The 23,332-nt window shown below is 35.8% G+C and overlaps 1 protein-coding gene across 1 annotated transcript in view; it reads left to right on the top strand.

Moving 5' to 3' along the window:
* Positions 1 to 23,332, top strand: part of LOC145675696 (lachesin-like) — an 866,246-nt gene that overhangs the window by 831,363 nt on the left and 11,551 nt on the right. Inside the window, exon 8 of the mRNA XM_081746303.1 lies at positions 18,101 to 18,274. Coding sequence (XP_081602429.1) covers positions 18,101 to 18,274 — 174 coding nt within the window. The remainder of the gene's footprint in view (positions 1 to 18,100; positions 18,275 to 23,332) is intronic.

Here is a 23,332-nt window from a genome sequence, read left to right as displayed (position 1 = left end):
ATAGTTGTATCAATAATGACGGGTATACCGGCTAGGCTAAAGGAGACGCTGATGATGATATAATGAATGAAATGGTGGAATGAAGAAAGTGGGAGGAAACGGGAGAACCCCGAGAAAACCCACTCACACGGTGTTTGTCCACCACAAAGTTTACTTGGCGCGAGCTGGGATCAAACCAAAGACCCCAAACACCAGAGGTGAACGCTCTACTACTGAGCCATCGAGGCCCGACAGGAATATTTGTTGAAGTCTACTGTCTTCTTCAGTACCAAGGTTACACAAAAATGAGCCTATGGTTTTGATGGAATTCGAACCAACATTATATGTATACTCTCTCAGCGAGAATCAAAGCTGACACCAAGTTTACATATGCGCGCGCATTGTATTTTACTTATATAGCTCACAGAGCTATGGGCGAGCAAGCAAGGCACGTGCCCCGGGCGTGTGGTTGGAGGGGCTACTAAAAGAGAGGTTATATATTAGTACTTTTCCATTTTGGTGTTTAATACTTTTCATCAGAGTGCGAAATCATGAAATCAAAGTGGGGGAGACTGAAGAACTGAAGAGAGCGAGAGAGAGGGGGAAAAAAAGCTGCGCAGTCTTACACTTCAAAGAATTGTAGTGAAATGAGAAGGTCAGAATTCAAGATGACATTCGGATGCTTGGCACGAAGAAAAACATTGCAAGCAATTTTGAAAAAAAAAAGAAAGAAAGAAAGAAAGAAAAACTTAAATAATGTGATATATTTTGTAGGCTTTGGATATGTATGTTTTAGTTGGCATCAACAATTATTGGTGTGTTTTGTCACAATTGACAGTTTAGCGAGAGACTAGGCTAACTGACAATTTTAACTTTCTGAAAGAAAAGGAAACAAATGAAAACAGCACGTTACAAAGGATACGACTGATATTCATAGTTTGGCTAAGTATACAACAGGGGTGGATCCAGGATGGACTACTGGGGGGCGGTGGGTTGTAATGCCACTACTTACAAGATAGAGCTACTTTTAAGAGATTCAACTCTGGGTGGGTTTTATTTTATATTAAAATACACAAAGTTTCCTCTTCTTGGGGGAGATAGACCCTCCCTGGATCCGCCCCTGTCTCAGGACAAGCCACACAGACAAGTGGTTGAGGCAAAGGTCAATTAATGACATTAGTATGCTGTTCCGTCAAAATCTAAATCTTGACCTGGATGTAAGTTAGCCTGGTCTCTCACTGAACCCCTCAATTGAATGTTTAATATGTAAATTAGGCACTTCTACATCACAAACAGTAAATATAACCTACCTTATTCTACGTTTTTAAATGCATTTCTACAACTGATTGTAACTTTAAAGGTTCTCGTGAAGATTAGCTGGCGGAGGTTACCTAACATAGCCATGAGTTATCAAATTAACAGTTGTGCTTCGTGGGTGATGATAATGACCCTGAGGTTAGATGTTAAATTGGACTCGAGAGCGGAACAAGGGCTGATCTTATTCGTGTCTCAGACGGGGCATGGAATGGAACGAATATGAAAATAAGGTTGCTGTAATAGTTTTTCATAGGGTTTGTAAGATTTTCGAAACACTTGGCAATTTTTTTTTATCGACTTGACATTTTTTTAAGAAAAAAATCAAGACTTGGCAATTTCAAGTTTCATCCCCCTCCCAATCTTGTAATGCTCGCTACGCCGCTGTAAGCAATACATATTTTCGACAATATTCGTTGTTCATCTGTTTCCGCTGGGTTCCAACGTGGTGAGCTGCATATGGAACTTTTAATAGTGTTATTATAATGAGAAAGAATTGCAAATTATGTTCATGTTCCTAAAAGAGGGAAATTGAAAGAGAAATTAAATTAAAAATAAATAAGGGAGAGAAAAGTAATTACTTGAAAATAAAAATAAAGTCTTTGAGTTTAATGTCCCACGATTATGCTGTTAGGCTAAGGGAGTCGGTGATTAAAGCAAGTTAATGATTATGGAATATTTGGTGAAATGAGAAAGTGGGAGGAAACCAAGTCCCCGAGAAAACCTACGAGCACGTATATGAAAATGAAGTAAAACATACACTGGCCTATGCTTTCTTTGTCTAGCAGAGTCATAGTTTGGAATCGAAAATGTGTTTTGAATCCTTGTATTTAGAGATTGAGAGTGTAAGTAACGAAATCACTTAATACATCCATTAAGATTTCGGAAAGCGAAATCTAAATTTAGGTAAGCTAACTCCATGTATTAACTGCTTGCATCCGCTTCGTACATTGTTCGAAGGGTCACGAAACAAATCACCTCATTTAGTCTACACATACCTAGTACTAGCGTTAATTACCTGCTTCGTTGGGTGAAAATAAGAAAATCAGTAATATGTTACGTTAGTCAGTCACTTTTTTTACTATTACGAAACGCTCTCTCATATCGGTTATTTTCGATCATTTGTAAGATCCGTCTCCCCTCTTTCCCTCCCCAAGTTGCTTGGCTGAATTTTGGTTTAAATAGTATCGGAAGTGTCACTGTCCATTTCTGCGCCCCCGAAAACAATGGATTTAGATTAGGAATAGTTCACTTAACTTAGTAAGCCTACACAGCTTTGGCGCGGCTCGACTTGTTGGAAAGCAATCCAAAATCTAAACAAATATATCGGTGTCATTGGGGTTTAGTAAAGTGTATCGTAAGTCAAGAAGATTGAGAATCACTGCCTCGATTATTCACTTCAATTAATCATCAAACTCCTTTAACCTGAAGTACATAATCGTGGAATGTTTAATTAAAATTATAATTTTATGGCATCTAGAAAATGCACATATCGTACATTATGTTACATTACCATTCAATCGCAATAGGTTATTACAGACATGTGGTTGGCTTGAAGCTTAGCGTCCTATTCAGCGCCAAGACTGTGTACTACCTACACCTACAGCATAATATGGAATCCTACTCGCATGATCTTCGATCAAGATTTGAATCAACGGAGGATGAAGATTTTCCCTCTCGTCAAGTAATTTCCCCAACTCGCCAAAGAATTTCTCCCTTGCCGGGAAAATATTTTCCCTCATTTCATAGTTTACATATTACATACTATATATTATATCTTGCATCACTGAGAAATAAAATGCTAGGATTGTATATCTGAAAAGTCGCCCCCTCCACGCAGGCACGTAGCCACGATTTCGCAATACGGGAGGTCCGTGACGAAATACTGTGGTTATCACACCAGGGGTTCGATCAATCTAAACTATTTTACTGACAACACATCCATATTGATTTGTTAGGACAATAAAATGAGGATATGTTAGTAAGTATTTTAATTAAAGAATTATGAAGAAATCTTGCGTAAAAGAATAGAAAAAAGTATTGACAAAGACATAGTCTTCCGAGGTCATTCGAACTCGGTTCTTCTCGTCTTCTTTCTATTTCTCTTATCTTAGTTCAATGCCGTCAAGGATAGCAACGAGATCTCTTTCGGGAGTAAAGACATCCTATAAAATGGATTAGTGTTGCCGCGAAATTCAAAATGGTTCATATTATTGGTAATTCTGAGCATTGCTTAAGTTCTGACAGGCTATCTGAAAGAACCGGTTTATCGATCATTTGTAGTCCATAGGGTTACTGGCGCAAATCCCGGGGGGATGAGGACACGTCCCCTCCAATCTTAGAACTGGGGGGGGGGACTTTCCCCTCAATAATCCGATTTGAAATGCGTTTTTTGGAGAGAAATGTGATGATTTGTGTCTGATTGCCACAAAGGAAAGTAAGATGAAATTGATGTCCCCACCCCAGAATAAGCCTTAAATCTGCCCGCCTCACAATTTTTAAGACAACTCTGCTCCCCTGATCCTCCGCAGCATTGTTTTTCAACTTAATAAATATTTTGAACATCCTTAAAAAAATTATGAGAACTATCTTACCCGTCCCTCCCAATGTTGAAGACAGATTTGCGCCGCTGCATACGGTTAACATGGAGCTAGATGGAATTCGGAATGTTCCGTTACAATAATATCCAATTTCAACTTGATCCTCCCCCCCCTTCCGTTTCCTCCACACAAAGCTCCTCGTAAGAAAGAGTAACCAAAACGCTTATTGTAACTTTATATTTTTGAGGCTGATTCATCTGTTTCTTTCTGTTTCATCTTTCCTTAATATTTTTCATTTCTGGATCCGAAGGGGGGGGGTCTGGACCCACGCCTTGGCTGCGTGCCTGCTTCCCGTAAAAAGCTTCATTCGAACCCTGAATCAAACAACTCCATCTGTAAAGCAGTGCTGAGTTGATTTTAATATCCTTTTCTGCAACGAGGCTGTATGAGACGTGGACTTACTGATTAACATGGACTCCGAACCACTCCCGCCGGGAATCGAACGCGGGTCTCCCACACCAAAGGCGCGTACGCTAACCGCTTAGCCATGAAGGAGCTCATATCTAAAGCAGTGTAAGCAACAACAACAACAACAACAAAAAGAAACACACACACATACTAGAAGTTTGCGCAATTGGGGATCAAAACATTCTCAATGAAGTATGAGAAATAGTAAACGTCAATCAAAGTGGGCTTCTGCTTATTCTTTACTTCGTTAATACTTAATTCCTTCTAGAAATAGTGAAACAATACTATGAAGACACAGTACTTAAACATAATCGAAAGAATAAGACAAGGAAACAGAGTAATTTTCGACTAATTAAACTAGCCATATATATACTATACCTAACTGTTACATTGTATTTCTTACCATATTACGAAAGCGATATAACTTTTTTACCAGCCATAGAAGCTGGACGCAATCCAATACTGCAATTTAGACGCTGTAACGAAAGCTGCGAGTCAAACGCCTGACACTCCTAACTCTTCAAACTGTGTAATAGCTGTTTCAAGCGGCCTACAACTTATGACCTTGAAACTATGTGCTAGTAACCAAATTAATGCCAAGGTACGATACAAACACCCCAACTTGCCACAATGACGTCAACACAAGGAAAAAAAGAAAAACATCTAAGTTTTGGTTCGAAAATTATGAAACAATAATAATAATAATGTAATTCTCAGAAACTCAAACATTAGTTAACTAGACAACATAACAAGCAAAATAAAACAAAACAAAACAAAAAGAACCTTAAACGTGAGCTCTCCCTGACTGCTGTTTTTAAATTTCAGTAAGGCTGTAAAATATGTTTTGTTTTTTGTTAAAAAACAAAAAGAAAAAGAAAAATAAAGAAAGAAAGGAAATAAATTTTGTTGCAAATATCCTAGTAAAAATAGGTTTCCTAGACACAAGTGGCTCCGCGTAGCGTAGTTGCTAACGCTCTCGCCTTCGGTACGAGCGGACCCAGGTTCGATTCCGGTAGGGGCACTCGGTCGAAAAAATGAAAAAAATGAAATTTTTGAGTTTTACGTCCCACGGTTATGCCGGTTAGGCTAAAGGAGACGGCGAAGATGAGAGATGAATGAAATGGTGGAATGAAGAAAGTGGGAGGAAACGGGAGAACCCCGAGAAAACCCACGCACACGCGGTCGAAAAAGTATCAAAAGCTTTTAAGTCCAGACATCCTGAATGAGGCTTTCTTGGGTTTTCCTCATTTCACACCAGGCAAATGCCGGGTGGTACCCAACATATAGGTCCCAAACCGTTTGCTTCCTTCCCTTTCCAGGGATAGTGTGCTCACCGAGGGACGTCATAACTCACATGTGACGGGCTAACAAGGTCATTGATGCCGAAAGCCCAGAAATCTAAATCCTAAATCTTCACTACACAAGAAAATGTTCGCGCTGAAAACGGTTTCTTAGCAATTATGTTAAGCAGTCCTGTAGTAAATCTCCATCAAGTAATAAACCGTCACATATAAAAAGGAAAGAATAAACACATAACATTCATTTTGCCTACCTTGAAATGTAAAAAGTTACAAAACATTAATATTCAAAGATTTCTCAAAATTCAGATTAACCCATTTCTTTCTCCTCAACCATTAACGAGTTACAATAGTAAGAATTGTAGTCATAAATCACATTACTTGTTTAGTACTATATTAAAGCAAGTTATACTAAAGGAATATATAATTAATGGAATATTTAACTAAAGTGATAATTTACTATTGCACTTACCCAGGCTTTTGTTTCTTTCCGCTCTTCTTTTCCGTTTGTAAACAACCTCGTTTATAAACGAGCTCGCAAGCATACGACAGTTGTTTCATGACGTCATCTATGGTGCAAGAAAGAGGCGGTCAGGACCTCACACATAGATGGACGTATATAACATATAGCTGAAGTATTTAACATACGTATACGTATATAAAATACGGAAGATTGTTAGATGTCAGACATCCTGCAGCGACATGATATAACATCCAAGCGCGTTAAAGGCAGTAGCTGTGTAGCATATGGATAAAGTACGCTCCGTACAGATTTCCTTAGTAAACATAACGAATCCTTGTATTTGTACAATATACCGCTGTCCGGATAATGGATTTTTCTCAGTGTAGTCCATAGAGTAAGTTAGTTATACGATAATAAGGGTAGAAATACACTCGTACTAATCAAATTACTAACATATTAATTCGATTATTGGGAGACTGTGAACATCAAGAAATTAACACGTTAAAATGCTTTGAAAATTTATCTAATATATATACCGGGATCGGTTTGACACTCGATTTGAATATTCTCAGAAGCGAAACAGGATAAACGTCATGGCCAAATTGACATATTTAAATTGCATAACAAGCATGACACATCGAAAATAGCACGACCTCCGCAAGCTCAATTTCAGACATATATATATATATATATATATATATATATAATTTCCTCTATCATATGTGGCACAATCTTTGTAGAGCCTTATTTTGTCTTGGTCTTTTATGCTGCCAGAGGGAAACCACTGAACGGAAACCACTGGTTTATAAGGCACTATTGAAAGGTCTAACTAATATGCATTATTCGCTTTTCAGCTTTGTAGTTACAATAATAATATACATAATCTACAATTACGATTATAGAATAGGATTAAATTCATGTACATTACACAGAACAACATTTGAGCTAATTGGTTCATATGTGATGTAAGAGAATGGGTGTATTGATTTATCTCATGCATGATTTCGTTAACACGTTTCGGAGGAACTATTTTTTAGTTATACAGTTACTAAATGAGCCTATTGCGTAAAAGAGTCAAGTTCCATTCTCAGTGACACCTCACTTGGTTCAGATCCAGAATTTCGCTATTTACTAATTGAACTTTATGATACTTTATTTGTAAGTTCATGTCTCATATAAAGTCAGTTAAAGATAATGTGTGTTCAGAACACGCAGCAATAATCGAAAAATGTGCAATTATTTAACTTGTTGTGCTTTGCTGCCGTAACAATTTCTTAGAGAACATGGTTATATTTCTTTTAAAATAGGTTTTCATTTTTCTTGTTTCTGTTATATATATATATATATATATATATATATATATATATATATATATATATATATATATATATATATATATATATATATATATATATATATATATGTATATATATATATATATGTTGTAAATAGAAGTTTGAAGGGACTTCTTTCTCAGCATAAAACATATCTATAGTTTATTAACCCTTAAACGAACAATAGGACCCTGAGAGACCTCGAAATATATTTCTTAATATTTAGATACTATTTTTTTTAGCTCCAAGATTTTGTGACATCTTACATTACATCTTTAGTCACCATATTTATTCACTTAATGCATTTTCAACTTGATCGTGTCCAAAATATAACCAATAATTTAACATTCGTTATATGTGATCTTTCGTGGAACTTTCAGACTTATATTAGGTCTTGTTTTAATAGCTTTAATGGATTTTTATGTTAATGATTTTGAAGGTACTTTTACTATGATATTGTACCTTTTAAAGGGTACTTTTGATACTATGTGTATATTTGTGGTAAATTTCATAGCAAAAGAATTATAAATACGAAAATTAGAATTAATAAAACAAAATGTTGCCAAATGGACAAGAAAGTTTTATTCTCGTTCTATAGTTCTTATTTACTGCTCTTTTGACATTAAATTTGCCACACACATGTCAGCAATTAAACACATACCAACATTATAAGAAATACCTGGCGAATTCGTTAGCAAATTATATTCCTACAACAACATATTTATACACACGCAACAATAATTTTGGACATGAGTGTACATATATTATTTAGGAATTTTTGTGGTAGTGATTCTTCTACCTCGGGGGTAATATGAACGTTATTTTTGAACGAAGACACGTATATATAAAGATTCATCTCCATCTATCCTGAATTTCTTTCTTATCCCTGTTATTTTGCAATAACTAATGCTGTGTTCTACCTTTATAAGGTAGGTAATCTGCAACAGATATTCACAAGAAGTGGAAAAAAAAACAGATAATAAATTATCGCTTTATTTGAGTCGTCAAATTGTTATGTATTCTAATGAAACTAAATGTTCAAGAAATTAATGTTCAACTAGTACGAGAATAATCCATCAAAATACAAACAAGATAACATCCATCATTCTTGATGAATAGTTTTGGCAATTATACTTTTATTTATTTATTTATTTATCTATTTTTGCCTCACAATCCATAGTGTAATACAAAGTGCAACAGCGACAAAGGATGTTAACAACGAGATACTATATGAAATTCTATACCAACTGACACTAAAAGGAGCAACAACAGCTAATTTGATGAAACTTATAAGCGCAAATCTGAGAGGATATAGAATTCAAATTTTTACGAAACAAGCTTATACTCCAACGCATTGATGAAGAAATAAAAATGTTCATATGTTACAATGAAACGGAAGACAAACCAAAGTATTATACTGCAAATATTATACATAATAATGTTTGTCCCGAGAAACTGCTGATTTTATATCAGAATTGTATTTAGAAATATGCTTCCAGAAAAACTATTTAGATATGACCTTCTTACTAACAATTACTATATCATCGTGTACACTAAAAATTGTTATATTACACGAAATTTGTTATAACTTAATTTAGCTATGTCATACAAGACTTCCTCTCTTTTTAGTGTACTGCATTTTCTTTTTGAAGGTTCCTCCGAACGGAAGATTTAAAAAACTGTAGTTGCTCACAAATGTAGTTTGTTTTTCACGTTTTAATTTTCCGTAACCTACAAAGGTGGATTCTTTACATACATTTTACATTAATTGCAACTTTATATGTGCAATTCACAAATATTTTAACATATTCGTTCTTTATATTACAAAGAAGCGCACAAATATTATATTTTATATAGCGGTATGACAAACATACTAATATCTAATTATTAATTGTGTCTATATCTTTAATAATATAGGCAATAAATAGTACATACAGAATTTAATTAAGGGGGAATTTAAATAATAATAATAAGAACAAATTGTGTTGTGTTATGGTTAATAATTTGTGTTGGTTATTTTCTCAATAATTTCCGAAGTTTGAACATAAACCCTTCTTAGTCAAAACACGCGTTATTTTTATGTCCATATATTAATATCGTGTTTTAAAAAATCCATAATATTCTGTAGAAAGTGAGCATTAGAACACGATAATCCCCTTTTCGTACACCATTGATATATTTAAATAGTAAAATTTATTCTAAAACGTAGTTATAATAACCACATAAGCATCTATAAGTATTTTTTTTTTATAATTTGTTAAAATACAAAAACATTTAAAACACAAAAAAGATTAGAAAGTGTGCGAGGCCCCCAAAGTACAAATTCGGATGTAGAAATGAAAGTATTTTTTTGAGGGGGGGCTTAAAACAAAATACTTTGCTACCTATGCAGATCTTTTGCCTGTAAGCAATAGCAGACAATACATGAATTTCATTCCAGTAAGAAACTAACTTGTTTTAAATACCCTGTTCCGGAGCAGTTTCTCATTAAATCCAGTTCCAGTGACAAGGAAAATTCACGCTTTGAAGATACTAGAATTTTTGGAACTATTGCTGAAAACGCACCACAAAAAGAGAAAGAGGATGAGTGAGTGAAAGAGAGTAAAGGGGAGGATAAAACAGAGAGAGAAAGAAAAAGAGATGATGGGAGGGATAAAATGTGTGACTACGTCAGAAGAATCTAAAAGGGAGGTTTGAACTGTGTAAAACCATTTAATACCAGATTTTGTCATTTGCTTTCTCGCTTAGAACATGCAACTAGTTCCGGCTGATACGAACTCAAAACTCAGGAAAAGAGAGAGAGAGAGAGCAAGTGCGTTTGATGGAATAGAACTTCATTGTAACAAACTGCAAGCATTCTCACATTATTTGGGCGTACTTATAATTATTTTTTGTTCGAATGTAGCATGAGAAGTTCTTGTTGATGCTGCTTTGTTACGTTTTGATATTTTGTATTAGAAAATTATATTATTTGATTATTTTAGATAAATAGTTATTTCTAATATATTTGGGAGTTGAAGATAGAAAAAGGGATTTGATTTTAAATATGTACTCATTATTGTTAATTAACATAATTGGTTTCCCTTTTGCTTTTGAATGAAAGTAAAAGGCAAGAAATATTTAATGGAACTGCAATAATCACAAATGCAGTTAATAAGAGCCTATTGTAGCATTTTAATGGATAGATACATTAGAAATATCAACATTGTAAATTATAAAAATTTCTGAATTTCCTCGGACGAAATCGAACCGCGGACCCCTATTAAAGCGCGGTGGCTCAGTGGTAGAGCGTTCACCTCCGGTGTTTGGGGTCCCTGGTTTGATCCCAGCTCGCACGTGTGAACTTTGTGGTGGGCAAACGCCGTGCTCGTGGGTTTTCTCGGGGTTCTCCCGTTTCCTCCCACTTTCTTCATTTAACCATTTGATTCATTTCTCATCATCACCGTCTCCTTTAGCCTAACCGGCATAACCGTGGCACGGAAATCTTAAAGATTTCATTTCATTTCATTTTTTGCAGTTAAGAAGAAAGTCTGCGATATTTATATTACTGTATACTTATTTAGTTTGTTTGTTTTCTTAAAGAAGATAGGTTAGTATAAGGCAATATTCTAGCTAAAACATCCAACAGAGATAATCATAATCAACACAATCCATTAACTGCCTGCAAAATAGATTGAAACTATAGCAACCACTCCAGGACTTACGTTATAGATGAGTAATTGAATGAAAAAATACAGTAAATATAATAATAATAATAATAATAATAATAATAATAATAATAATAATAATAATAATAATAATAATAAACAAAAGACAAAAATGGAATTCAAGGTGTATTAATTATTATCTTTATTTTTTTGGTCTTATTTATTAATGACTTACCTGACTGCCTTTCTGACCATGAAAATATATGTAGATAAGCTAAAAATATATGCTAAATATATCAATTCTCTGAATGATAACACAATTTGCAGCAAAGTCTAGATCATATTAGTAACTTGTGTTTTTCTAATCAACTTCGAGTCAATGTAAGCAAGTGCATAGTGTTTTTGTTCACTAGTAGTAAATCACCTTATCACTTTGATTATGTAGTCAATAAATACGTAGTAAATAGACATGATTTAGTGAAGGATCTTGGTATTATGTTTGATGCTAAGTTAACATTTGACGATCACATTGCAAATATAACAAGTGAAACATTCAAACTATTAGGATTCATAATTAGAACAGGAAAAGAACTTAAGAACTATTCAACATTGCAGAAATTGTTCAAAGCTAGAGCATGCATCTACTACTTAGTATCCGTGTCAATTAAAAAATCGTAAGTAATTAGAAAGAATACAGACCAAGTATTTGAAATTTCTAACCTACAGAGAAATTCACATTTATCCTATTTACGACAGCTACGAAAACATCCTTAAGAACTTACGTCTTCCAACACTAGAACGTCATTCAAAAAGTAATTCAAAATATTATCGACTGTCCTGAATTAGTTTCTTCCTTGAATTTTCATGTTCCTTCATTCAAAACACGTAAAAACAATGACCTCTAGTACTGGAAAAAATCAAAACTACAATATATCGATAGAATCACCAATCTGGAGGAGAACAACTTTGCATAATAGAATGTGTGTAAATAACAATGAATTGGATATACGTAATATGTGGCCTTAAAAAAAATAGAAATGCCATTATGAATATGTAATTATGTAATTCTCAACACTGGAATTGGGCTGTAGCCTGTTGTGTTGAATATATATTTCGGTAGTTTATATTCACATTATGTTAGTTTAGGTTAGATCAGATTAATTTCGGTTAGGTTAAGTTAGTTTATGTTAGATTATATTAGTGTAGTAGTCCAGCATAATTTTCGAAACAATGATAAAATTTCGTTCATTTCTATTAATATTAGGTTAGTTTAGGTTAGTTCAGATTGGTTTAAGTTAGATTCGTTTAATTTGGGTTAGATTTTGTTAGGTTATGTTGGGTCTAAGTACTTGAATCTTCCATTTCTCCCGTAAATTTGGTATATTTTACGTGCTTCTGAACCCCTTCTGCTAAACATTTACCACAAATAATAGCAACATGCTCTACGTATTAACACAAAATAAAGAATTCTACCATTCTAGTGGCGCAAAAGATAGAAGAAATGCCCAACTTGTTTATCAGCAAATATTGCTGTATGACATTTTACCTTTAAGCGAGTACAGACGATTAAACACAGTCACGAGAGCTCTCCTTGTCTTTGTCGTGCAGAGAGATTCACCAGTAACGAAACGATCATAGGTCACTTGAGTCACGACTTTTGTCCGGGTCATCCGAGTCTAAGTCTTACTTTTCAAATCCGAAGACCCAGGCAGACCTCAGAATCACAGGGTCACTCCATGATCATGGGTCTGTCCAAGTCACCAGGTCTAGCGGATCATATTTCTGACTGCTTCTGGGTCAGCGACCACAAATTTAGTGTCCCGTTTCATCATTGGTATTATTGACTATCATCCAATACAGTATTAACGAACTAACTTACAAAGATAACCTCTTGTTGCAGCACAGGAGTATTTTCATTAATTTGACAATTATCTATAACTACTTGGAAGATCTGTGGACTGTTTGGAAGATTTCGCACTGAATGAATATCCATTAAATCAAATTATGGAAGGAGTGTTATATTGTTAAACCATGCAAGGTCGTACGCTGATGGGAATATTTGCCGCAACAGTTTTCACGTTGATACTATGTGAAATCTAAATATAGTTATTTTTAAATCACTCTAATAGGTATTTTAAGACAATACCAGTCCTTACCATTTGTTTATGGTCTTGAAATGTAATAACTTCTAAACAAATTTAAAGAAGAAATCGGTAAAATTAAACCACAAATTTCACTTCATTTCTAAGGAAACCCCAGAAAATTCTCATATAAATCAATGATCCAAGGAACAAAAATGACATAGGACATGGTCACAGACTTGTTGGATGCGTTCCTCCAGGTGTCTCAAATCACGGATTGTCTCACCATACACTATTTGCTTAAGATGTCCCCATAGATAAAAGTCAAGGGGCGTTAAGTCAGGTGATCTGGGCGGCCACTCCACGGGACCACGGCGACCAATCCACTTCCCTGGCAGTTGTTCATCCAACCAAGTCCATAGTGTGGAGGGGCTCCATCGTGCTAAAAATTAAGATGGGAAAATGCTGTCAGCGTTTAGTGTGGCAGGGAACACAAGGCCCTGCAGCAGCATCAGATACTGTGGTGCAGTTAAGGTGTTGTAAATGAAAAATGGTCCAATGATGCGGGTGTCCCACATGCCACACCACACCATCACCTTCGCTGGGTCAACCCAGTTCGGATTTGGGTCACACCAGTATCGACAATTACGTCGATTAACCTCCCCTTCAAAGTGAAATACGCCACGTCGTTGAGCAGTATGCCCTTGGCAAACGCAGGATCCAGTTCGTGTTGTTCAGTAGCCCACATACAGAACTCCAACCGGCGATCAAGTTCATCATCGTTCAGTTTATGTTGCATGTGCAGCTTGTAAGGATGCCACTGATTGGCGTGCAATATCCGGACAACGGAGGATTGGCTTATTGTACATGCTAGGGACACACGACGAGTACTTCGTTTGGGACTTTTCACAAACAACACAACAACCGCCGTTGCAGTTTCCTCATTGGTGGCAGTCTTTGGTCGAACACTACGTGCCATATCTTGAACACAGCCCCTCTCCCGGAATTTGGTGATCACGTGAGCCACCTTGCTGTGCGATATCGGTTCTCTGTCTGGGTGCCGTCTGTTGTAGTCAGCTGCTATTGTTCGGTAGCTGCGTTCCCCTGATATAAGGATGATTTCGATCTTCTGTTCACGTGTCAGACTCATTTTAGATCACCTGGAACAAAGAGAGAACTGAGTCAGTATCAAGGTAATTTCCCACCTTAGAATATGAATAACTTCTAAACTGTACAAGATAGAAAAAAAAACAAATTACACCACTAAATTCCTGAGCTCAAGCTAGTGTTATTTGATGTGTCATACACCCGCTTTCCATTTAAAAAAATGACTTGAATCCAATGGCGGATTTTGAGATGGCGGCCATGAATAACATACATTCCAAAGGTTGCAGCCCCTCATCAAGCCTCTTTTCCCATCATCACTTTTTACTTTACCCATCGATTTTCAAACTTATGCATGTATCCAAGGACTTTTGACTCACCCTGTATTTTTCTATCGAAATCCCCTCCCCTTCAATGTTGTCACCCTGGCTACAATCGTAATTAAAATTCTAGTCTATTACAAAGAAAACCGGAAAATAATTTTCCATGTAAATGAATGGGATAAAAATAAAAATAGCGTAGTTCAGAGATGGAGTGGGTCAAGATTTGTGAGTGTGTTAGTGTGCCGGGGGTCAACAGAATGCGACCCAGTCTGCTCAGTGCATTGTAAATAGCATCTTTTGTATACTGGTGAATTTATGCATGTTTTACTTTCAAGGCCTCCATTTCTCTTTCTTTTTCATTTCTTATTGTTCGTGTTTACTTACCTGAGATGAGTATGTCTAAGGTAAGTGAAAAAAAAAAACTTCAGGGACTTTTGGATAAATTTTGCAATTGTAATACGAGGATTGATACAGAAATAAGGTTCTCATTAATCTTACAAATAGACATTGTTTATTCTCATAGCAATTTACATCGTTGGAAAGAAGACACTTTGCGCTATTTTTCGACATAATCGACATCTTTTTCTACGCATTTTTGTAGACGGTGCTCCAATTTCTGTATCCTAATGTAGCAGAACTCCGCCGCCAACCCGTTGAGAAAGCGTTTTACCCCATTTTTAAGTCAAAGCTCTTTCTATTGTACCGTAAGACCTCCCAGAAATCAGAGCAACAAATTCACGGACGGTGATTCTCCTAGTTTGAAGCACTTCGCGTTGGACCATCTCGACAATCGCCTCCGAAGCTGACGGTCTTACACTCCGTTATTCATCGTAGACGTCCTTCCGACCAGCACTAAACTCCCTGTACCACTTTCGGACGTGTTGAACGGATATACACTTGTCGCCATACACCTCTGTCAACTGACGATGAATATCCACGGGTGGAGTTCTTTTGGCGTGCAAAAAGCGAATTACGGAACGAATCTCGCACTTGGTGGGAGCAACAATACGCACTTCCATCTCGGACGGCTGCTGAGCTAAGACTGAGCGGCGCAGCGAAGCGCGGCAGGGCGGAATCTAGAGTAGGTGAACAACTGCGCACAGAGGTGTTGCTGAATTTCGCCTCGCACCTTCCCGTGCGGCTGGAGCTGTTTGGGAACCTTACTTCTGGATTAACCCTCATAGGAGCAGTAAGACTTATCACTTGGTTTTAGAGACACGCAGCCTGTGAGTTTTTAGAGGAGCTAACTACAAGAAAAATTCATTTTTGAATCACTAGTAATATATGAATTATTATATAAAAAATTGAATGTAACTATGTGTGCCTGATCATCACGGCTAAATTGGAAAGTCAAATAAAATGTCTTTTGGTATATAGTTAGACCTTAATCCAAACTGAGATGTTATCATATCATTTTCATTATAATTCATATCCTAAAGCGGCAGTAGGAGTCCGAAGTTTTGAAAAAAAAATCAAGTATCTCAGAAGTTCAACTTAGGGAGATGATATTCAGTATATTAACTCTTTATTAAAAATAAACAGAACTTATCTTAGCTTTTTTTTTAAATTTTCCTTTATGGAGAGGGAGGCTCTCTCTATATGTGGGAAATTAGTAGTGGGTTGATTTGTAAACATAATCAAAAACGATCGATATTAGTTGGGAAAGAAATTCAGACACAATTATTAATTGAGAAACAAAAATACAGTGCTTCGCTTTATATACCCACTACTTTCTGTTATAATAATATTGCTTAAGTTTGTGTTTATTGTATGGAGTGTTCAGGGCACGATAATCAACCCATAAAATTGTGAGAAAAATAGACATAAAATTTGTACTATAAGCTTAATTGCATGGAAATTTTAAGTTTGTACAGTACGTTTGGAAAATTTTACACATTTTTCTTTTACGTTGGTTTACTTACAATGATTTGGGACTTTCAAACTTCGTCCTTTTTTCCACTGAAAAGTAGGTAATTCAACAAGGAAATAATTATAACATGACAATTTAATTGAAATTCACCGTAATTTGGACCATGACAAACACTTTATCATTGTATCATTTAAGTTCAGATCCACCGGTATTTTGTAACAGAGCAGTGCTTGAGCGATTCACCGTAGAAATTCAAACTCCATTTAGTGAAACTGTCACAGCCTTATTTTATTAGAAGTGTAAACTCTTTAGTCAGTATAAGGGGCAGCGGTGGCTCAGTGGTAGAGCGTTCACCTCTGGTGCTTGGAGTTCCGGGTTCGATCCCACTCCCCCAAGTGAACTTTGTGGTGGACGAACACCGTGTGCGTCGGTTTCCTCGAGATTCACCCGTTTAATCCCACTTTCTTCATTCCACTATTTAATTCATTACTCATAATCACCATCTCCTTTAGCCTAACCGGCATAACAGTGGGACGTAAAACTCAAAGATTTCATTTCATTTTTTCTTTAGACAGTATAGAAGAGGAAGTAGATCGTGGGTCAGAGTTGATGACGATGGTTTTGGTGTTTCGGAGTGGGTCTTGGGTCAAGTATATTAGTATTCGTATTCTTACCTGTTTCAAAATTGGCTATTGAAGAATCACTCCCAATTTCATATGGGAGAAGTAAATTATACACAAGCATTTTGAATCCTGAACGGAGTACTTGCAGCAGAAAAAAAAAAAAAGAGTTGAATCGACACATTCATCTCTGCGCAGGCTTAAATGTAGTATACCTATTAGCCAATTTCATTAAGCATACACACAATATTATGAGATAATTTCTATTGTATTATTGTCATTTATAACAATATCAGTTGTGTAGTTGTTAGCACAATAGTAATAATTAAGAGCGATTAACTACCTTGCGAAGGAATACAAGCGTCCAGGGCCATAACTTAGACTTTTTTTCTGGGGGGCAAGCATAAATACGCGTATTTGGGCCCCCTAGCAAAGTTGTTTTTTTCTAATTCTTGGGCTCCCTCTTTCTCTTACTCTTTATGGGCCCCACGGAGGCTGTGTGCCCTCCCTCACGGCAAGGTCTGCGGGGCCGTTAGTTATGACCCCGGGCCCGTTTTATACATGACAAATTAATTAAGGAGACAATATTGACAAATCTCAAAGTCATACGAATAAATATTATTTTAGGACCCCTAACAGTAGACATTTTTTACTGAAATGGGCCCACGACTTATTTTTGTTTTATTTACCTTTTCTGTACTGTTTTGTTTATATAATGTAGTGAACTTGTTTGATGCTTCATTTCATGTTCGTATCGTATATGGAGTATGAAAATTTTGTCTTAAAAGGGCCCCCCTTGAACGTCAGGGAGCTTCTCTGTGGGAGAGGGCAGTTGCACCCTGACCCCCACAAGTTACGGCCCTGCAGGCGTCAGTAGACGAACAGCAAATCAGGGTGCTACATTTACACGAGACTTTGTTTATCGTGCTTTAGAAGTAAGGTCGAACAGATAAGATTCAAAAGATTCATACACCTCTTGTAAGAATAAATAGACTCAATTTTCCAACAATCAGTCGTTTACACTGAATATTATTGTATCTCTGTTTCCTTTGTTTCTAGGAGAGAAGCTGGTTGACGGAACGAAATTTTCCATGGAAGAAACCCCTCAAATAAACGGCTATTCTCTTTACATGAGGCTCACTATTAAAAACTTAGAGAAGAAGGACTATGGAACGTACGTATGTTCCTCCGCCAACGCTTTGGGGAATGTCGAAGGATTTATTCGACTACAAGGTGAGAACAATTCTGTATAACCAAAGAGGAAAACTGTTAACCCATCTTTCCATTTGGTAAAAATCAATATCTCCATATTAGCCTATTTCGAATAAAAAATAAGCATGTGAACTGATTGTGAGTAAATAGTGCAGTAATAATAATAATAATAATAATAATAATAATAATAATAATAATAATAATAATAATAATAATAATAATAATAATAATAATAATAATAATAATAATAATATGTAGTAGTAGTATTTCTATGTGTCACAAGGTACTAGCTACTGATTTTTTTCTCTCTTTTAAGCTCAGGTCTTTTTCCTGACCTTCAGCTTGGCCAATATTTTCTTCTGTTTTCGATTAGTTGAAATCGATTACTGATCGATTAGATGTGTTCTTCTTCCTATTCCTCGTTTTCCTTCCATCTTTCCTTGCGTAGTGCTATGGAGAAAAATTCTTTACAGGATGTGTCCAATCTAATTCTCTCCCCTTTACGAAAGGTATTAAATAAAAGTGTTTTTTTTCTCTCTCTCTTTGCTGCTGGTATTAAAAGATTTTCATTTGTTACTCACTTTCTGTCCATCATCTTCTCCGTCTTACTCTAACACTACGTTTCGAAGCTCTCTAAATATTTCTACTCTAACTTCCGTAATTTTCAAGTTAATGAACCACACAATGCAATACTTCAGATACAGCACTTGACCAGCTTTTTTAATCCAATGTTAAGTCAGCTAGGTAAGAGTGATCTTTTTCTTGTTGAATGATTCTTTGGCTGCAGCAATTCTTGATTTTGCCTCTCTAGTGCAGTAAGCAAAGATGTTTTAACTGATCAAACTCTTCAAGCTCTCTTTTGTTCTACTGTGGTCCATAATGGCGTGTTTTCACGGTATGCTCTCATGACTTTCGACCTTTCGATGTTGATTTCCATTCCATATTGTTTCCCAGTGTCAATTCCTCATATCCTTCATATCCTGCTGTCCTTCGTTCGTTCTACGTAGTTATAATAACCATGTCATCCGCATACTTGGCCTTGTTAATGATCTGACTTCCAATGTTGAAATCTCCAACTTGCATTAATGATTCCTTTACTAAGCATTCACTGTAAACACTGAATAATTAGGGTGACACACTACATCCTTGTCTGATTTCTCTCCCAATTAGTGTTGCCCACGAGATGAGACGAAAAATAAGGAGTTCTAGTAACGTATCATAAATTTTTGATAAAGTTTCATCTCATCTCGATGCTCAAAAAGCTATTTCTCGTTTCGCTTCGAAAATTCCTCGTCTCGTCCCTTATATTTATATATACTTGTCTTATGGATATCATGCAGACAGTACATTGGTAGATTAATTTAGTAACTGTACCAGTAGCGGCCCGTAATTAAATCCTGCATGACTCGTGGAGCGCAAAATCTATTTTTGAGAAATTTTAATCTTCTTTTAAGTTGTGAATCAAACATACCTTGCTAAGTGTATCTCTTTCTTTCTTCCAGTTCCTAAATTTTATTGATTTATCTCTAGCAAATGAGCGAAATAACTTATATGGACTATTGAAAACCCTCGTTTCCTACAGGTAATTCACTTTATTGCCAATTCTTTAGTACAAAATTATAATACGTTAAAAAAGTTCATTTGTAGGTATCGTATTTGTTCAACGGTTTATAGATGGCTTTATAATGCCTCAAAACTGGAAGTTTCTTACTTATAATACAAGTCAACGTAAGAAAAGTAACATCTTCGAACAAGTTAAGATGATACGGCAGTTTAACTCTAACCAAAAAGTGACTCAGCAAATACCAGAAATCTTCAGCTACATAAAATTGACTGAAAAAAATATGAAATGTCGACGCTACAAAAGTGAAAGTCTACCGAAATTTCGTAGATTATTTATTATATTAACCTACTTCAAGAATCAGTTTTATAATATTATTTTTACTTTCTTCTTTTATTTTACCTAAAAGGACTCTTTTCTAAAGAATCCTCTACCCGGAAGTCTTTATTTCTTATAAGAATGACTTGTTGATATCATTGTGTATATGTTTAGACTACATATACGCTGGGTATTATATAGCCTACGAGATAAAGATTGCGGAAATCTCGTCTCGAAAAAATGTCCTGAATGTGATATTTCGTCTCTGAAAGCGTATCTGTTTCAAATTGAATAACTCTCCAACCTCTCTATCTCATTCACGAAAATTCTGTTTCGTCTCGTCTCGGACAGTGTATCTGTTTGTAGTGGAAGGGACCTGTCTTGTCTCTATTTCGTCACGAAGATTCCGTGTCTCATCTCGTATGTCTCGTCTCGGATAGTGTATCTATTTCTAATGAAAGATCTCTATCTAGTCTCGAAAATTCTGTCTCTTTCTCGTCTCGTATGTCCTGTTTCTGAAAATGTGTCCATTTCTAATGGAAAAGCTCTGTCCGGCCGCTACCTTGCCACGAAAATGCATTCTCTTCTCGTCTCGGAAAGTGTATCTATTTCTAATGGAAGAGTTCAATTTCGTCTCGAAAATGATGTATCTTTCTCGAATCGTATGTTCTGTCTCGAGAAATGTGTCCATTATTAATGGATGAGTTCGGTCTGGACGCTATCTTGACACGAAAATTGATTCCGAGGACTTGTCTTGGAAAGTGTATTTGTTTCTAATCTCGTCAAGACGTTGTTGATCTTCTCGCGAACACTCTATTATTCAAAATTACATTGAGTGACGTCTTTTTACTGTGGAATCTTATGGTACGGAAATGTATCCACTAATCCGTTTGTTTCGTACGCCTCCAAGTATTTATTGAAAATAAATAGTAAACAAACACTAACACTTTTCAAGCAAGACCCTTCTACCAAGCACACTATTTATGCAAAGCTCTTTCCTTCAGATTTAGAAAAGCTATACTATGTTTTGTATTCCTTCAACCGTAAAGAAAGTAGGTAAATGTGCCTAGTTGAATCCTAGTTGATAACAAATTTCCCGAAAACTATTCTTCTCTGTCAATTGAAAAGTACGGCAGAAATTGGCGCAGTCTCTCTCTATTTGAATTCACTTGCTTGTTTCTTGCTAAAGAAGAATGGAATGAGCCAATTCAGAAACATGAATTTTCGAACAATGGTGACCCTTTCTTGCGCCATCGAGTTAATAGAAACATAAAGCACCACCTTCATTCACTGTGTCTCTTTCAATCACGGATGTTGTCCCTTTTTTCTTTTTTTCTCGAAAGAAGAACTACCCTTGCTATCAGTAAGTGCTGGAAAGAAAGGATTCAGGATACAGTGTTGTCAAACAATGAACAGTATTTATCGTGTTTTGTGCTTCAAAGTTTCGTTGATGTTACACACACAAAATGAAGTTACTTATTTGTGTTCTTTAAGACAATTAACTAGGAATTAAGCACATTACTGTACTATTTTATAATTAACTGGAAACGATACTTTAGACGTTCAGAAAATTGTTGTTTCTTAAATTCTTTGAGGAAAAAGTATTTATTGTTTTACGTCATAAGGATTTACGACATATCACTACCGTTAAAACTTTTCTCAATATTATTATGATTTTGTCACACATACATTCAATTATAATAATATAATAATTAATAGTGAAAACCGTATCATTTTAATGGGTGGTTCTTATTTCTTCCTCCGGGAAAATATATTTCCGATCATAGGTCACAACAATTTTACATTACTTTCATCTCCTGTGCATTAAAAGTTCTTCCCCTGAAAAACTGTTCTGAAATCAGCACTGAGTTAAATACTTCTAGGCTCGTAGCGAGGGTAAAAATATAAGGGAAGGGGGTCGTAGAAGTTAGGAGGCCCGATCCGACCATATTATAGTTCATTTGCAAGCCTATCGTGAAAAGTTTAGTGGGGCCAGTAAACCTTTAAAAGGACCGGCCGTCTTCCCCCGTGAATGCGGGCCTGATACGTAATATTTTCCACATAATTTACAACTAAGATATTTGTAATTAAACAATTTTTGATGTTCCATCAGTTCTTGAATTAATTTTAACAAATCCGTAAGTACTACGCGGAGTTTGTCAGACTTCGCTTTCCGCCATAACTTCCCGTTCGACCGCCTCTACCGATTGTCGCTTCCTCTACCTTCTTGGTTATATTTAGTGTGTATACGAAAATTAACATCACGATGTTACTTTGCCCGCAATCTATTGTTCGGAGTCTGACAGACACCACGTAGTACTAATTGACAAAAAAAAAAAGCGTAGTATTAAGGGTTAAAATAAATTAAGCATGAATAAAACACCAAAGATTTAAATAGTTTAATTAGTGAAACACCTGTTTAATAACATAAATTGACGCATATTAATTATTAGTACATAAGTAGTTTAACTTACCCCTTACTTCGTTTTGCTACTATTTATCTAGACTGTTTCGACAGATGCAACTGCCTTCATCGGTAAGTTGAAATAACAATCAACATATTAACAGTCAATGCAGTCTTCAATCATCATTAACTGACTAACACATACTTTTAAAGTGAAGCTGAAAACAACGGCTGTGTAGTGTATTAGGAACCTGTACTTCACTTTGTGAATATCAATTATGAATAGTTTCCGTTTCTCAAAATAAATTACAGGAAGCGGCATTCCATATCAAAAATTCTTGCAGCTTATTATACCTGCTTATAAAGATTTCTAGCTTTACCCTTAATAAATTCCGTACAGAGTGTCTGAAAAGTCTCCGTACTCCTAGGTTTAAACATCACAGAGAACAATGTCAGGATAATTTTATTTATTACTTGTGGTATAGGTAACACTCTTTTCATAGTAACAGATAACGCTTTCGGGTATTCCTCCTTTCAATCACTGTCTGGTGTCCCTCGTTCAATATCATGTGGAGTATTTTAGTTGTGAATCCATGGCTGATATGAGTGGTTGCAATTACACAGTTCATGAACGGATGGTGGTATGTGTGGCTGCACAAATGACCATCCACAAAACAAACCATGACAAAGGTTTTGACTGAATTTAGAGTTACCTTTCACAAAGATCCAGCTCGTAAAGCAACCCTGCTTCATTGGGAGAAACATGAGTTTGCTAAAGGATGTATTAAAGACAGGA

This window comes from Thermobia domestica, chromosome 2 (assembly GCF_964235325.1).
Source record: "Thermobia domestica chromosome 2, izTheDome1.hap1.1, whole genome shotgun sequence".
In the NCBI taxonomy this organism is placed as follows: Eukaryota; Metazoa; Arthropoda; class Insecta; order Zygentoma; family Lepismatidae; genus Thermobia; species Thermobia domestica.
This window is presented reverse-complemented; position numbering and strand designations above follow the sequence as displayed.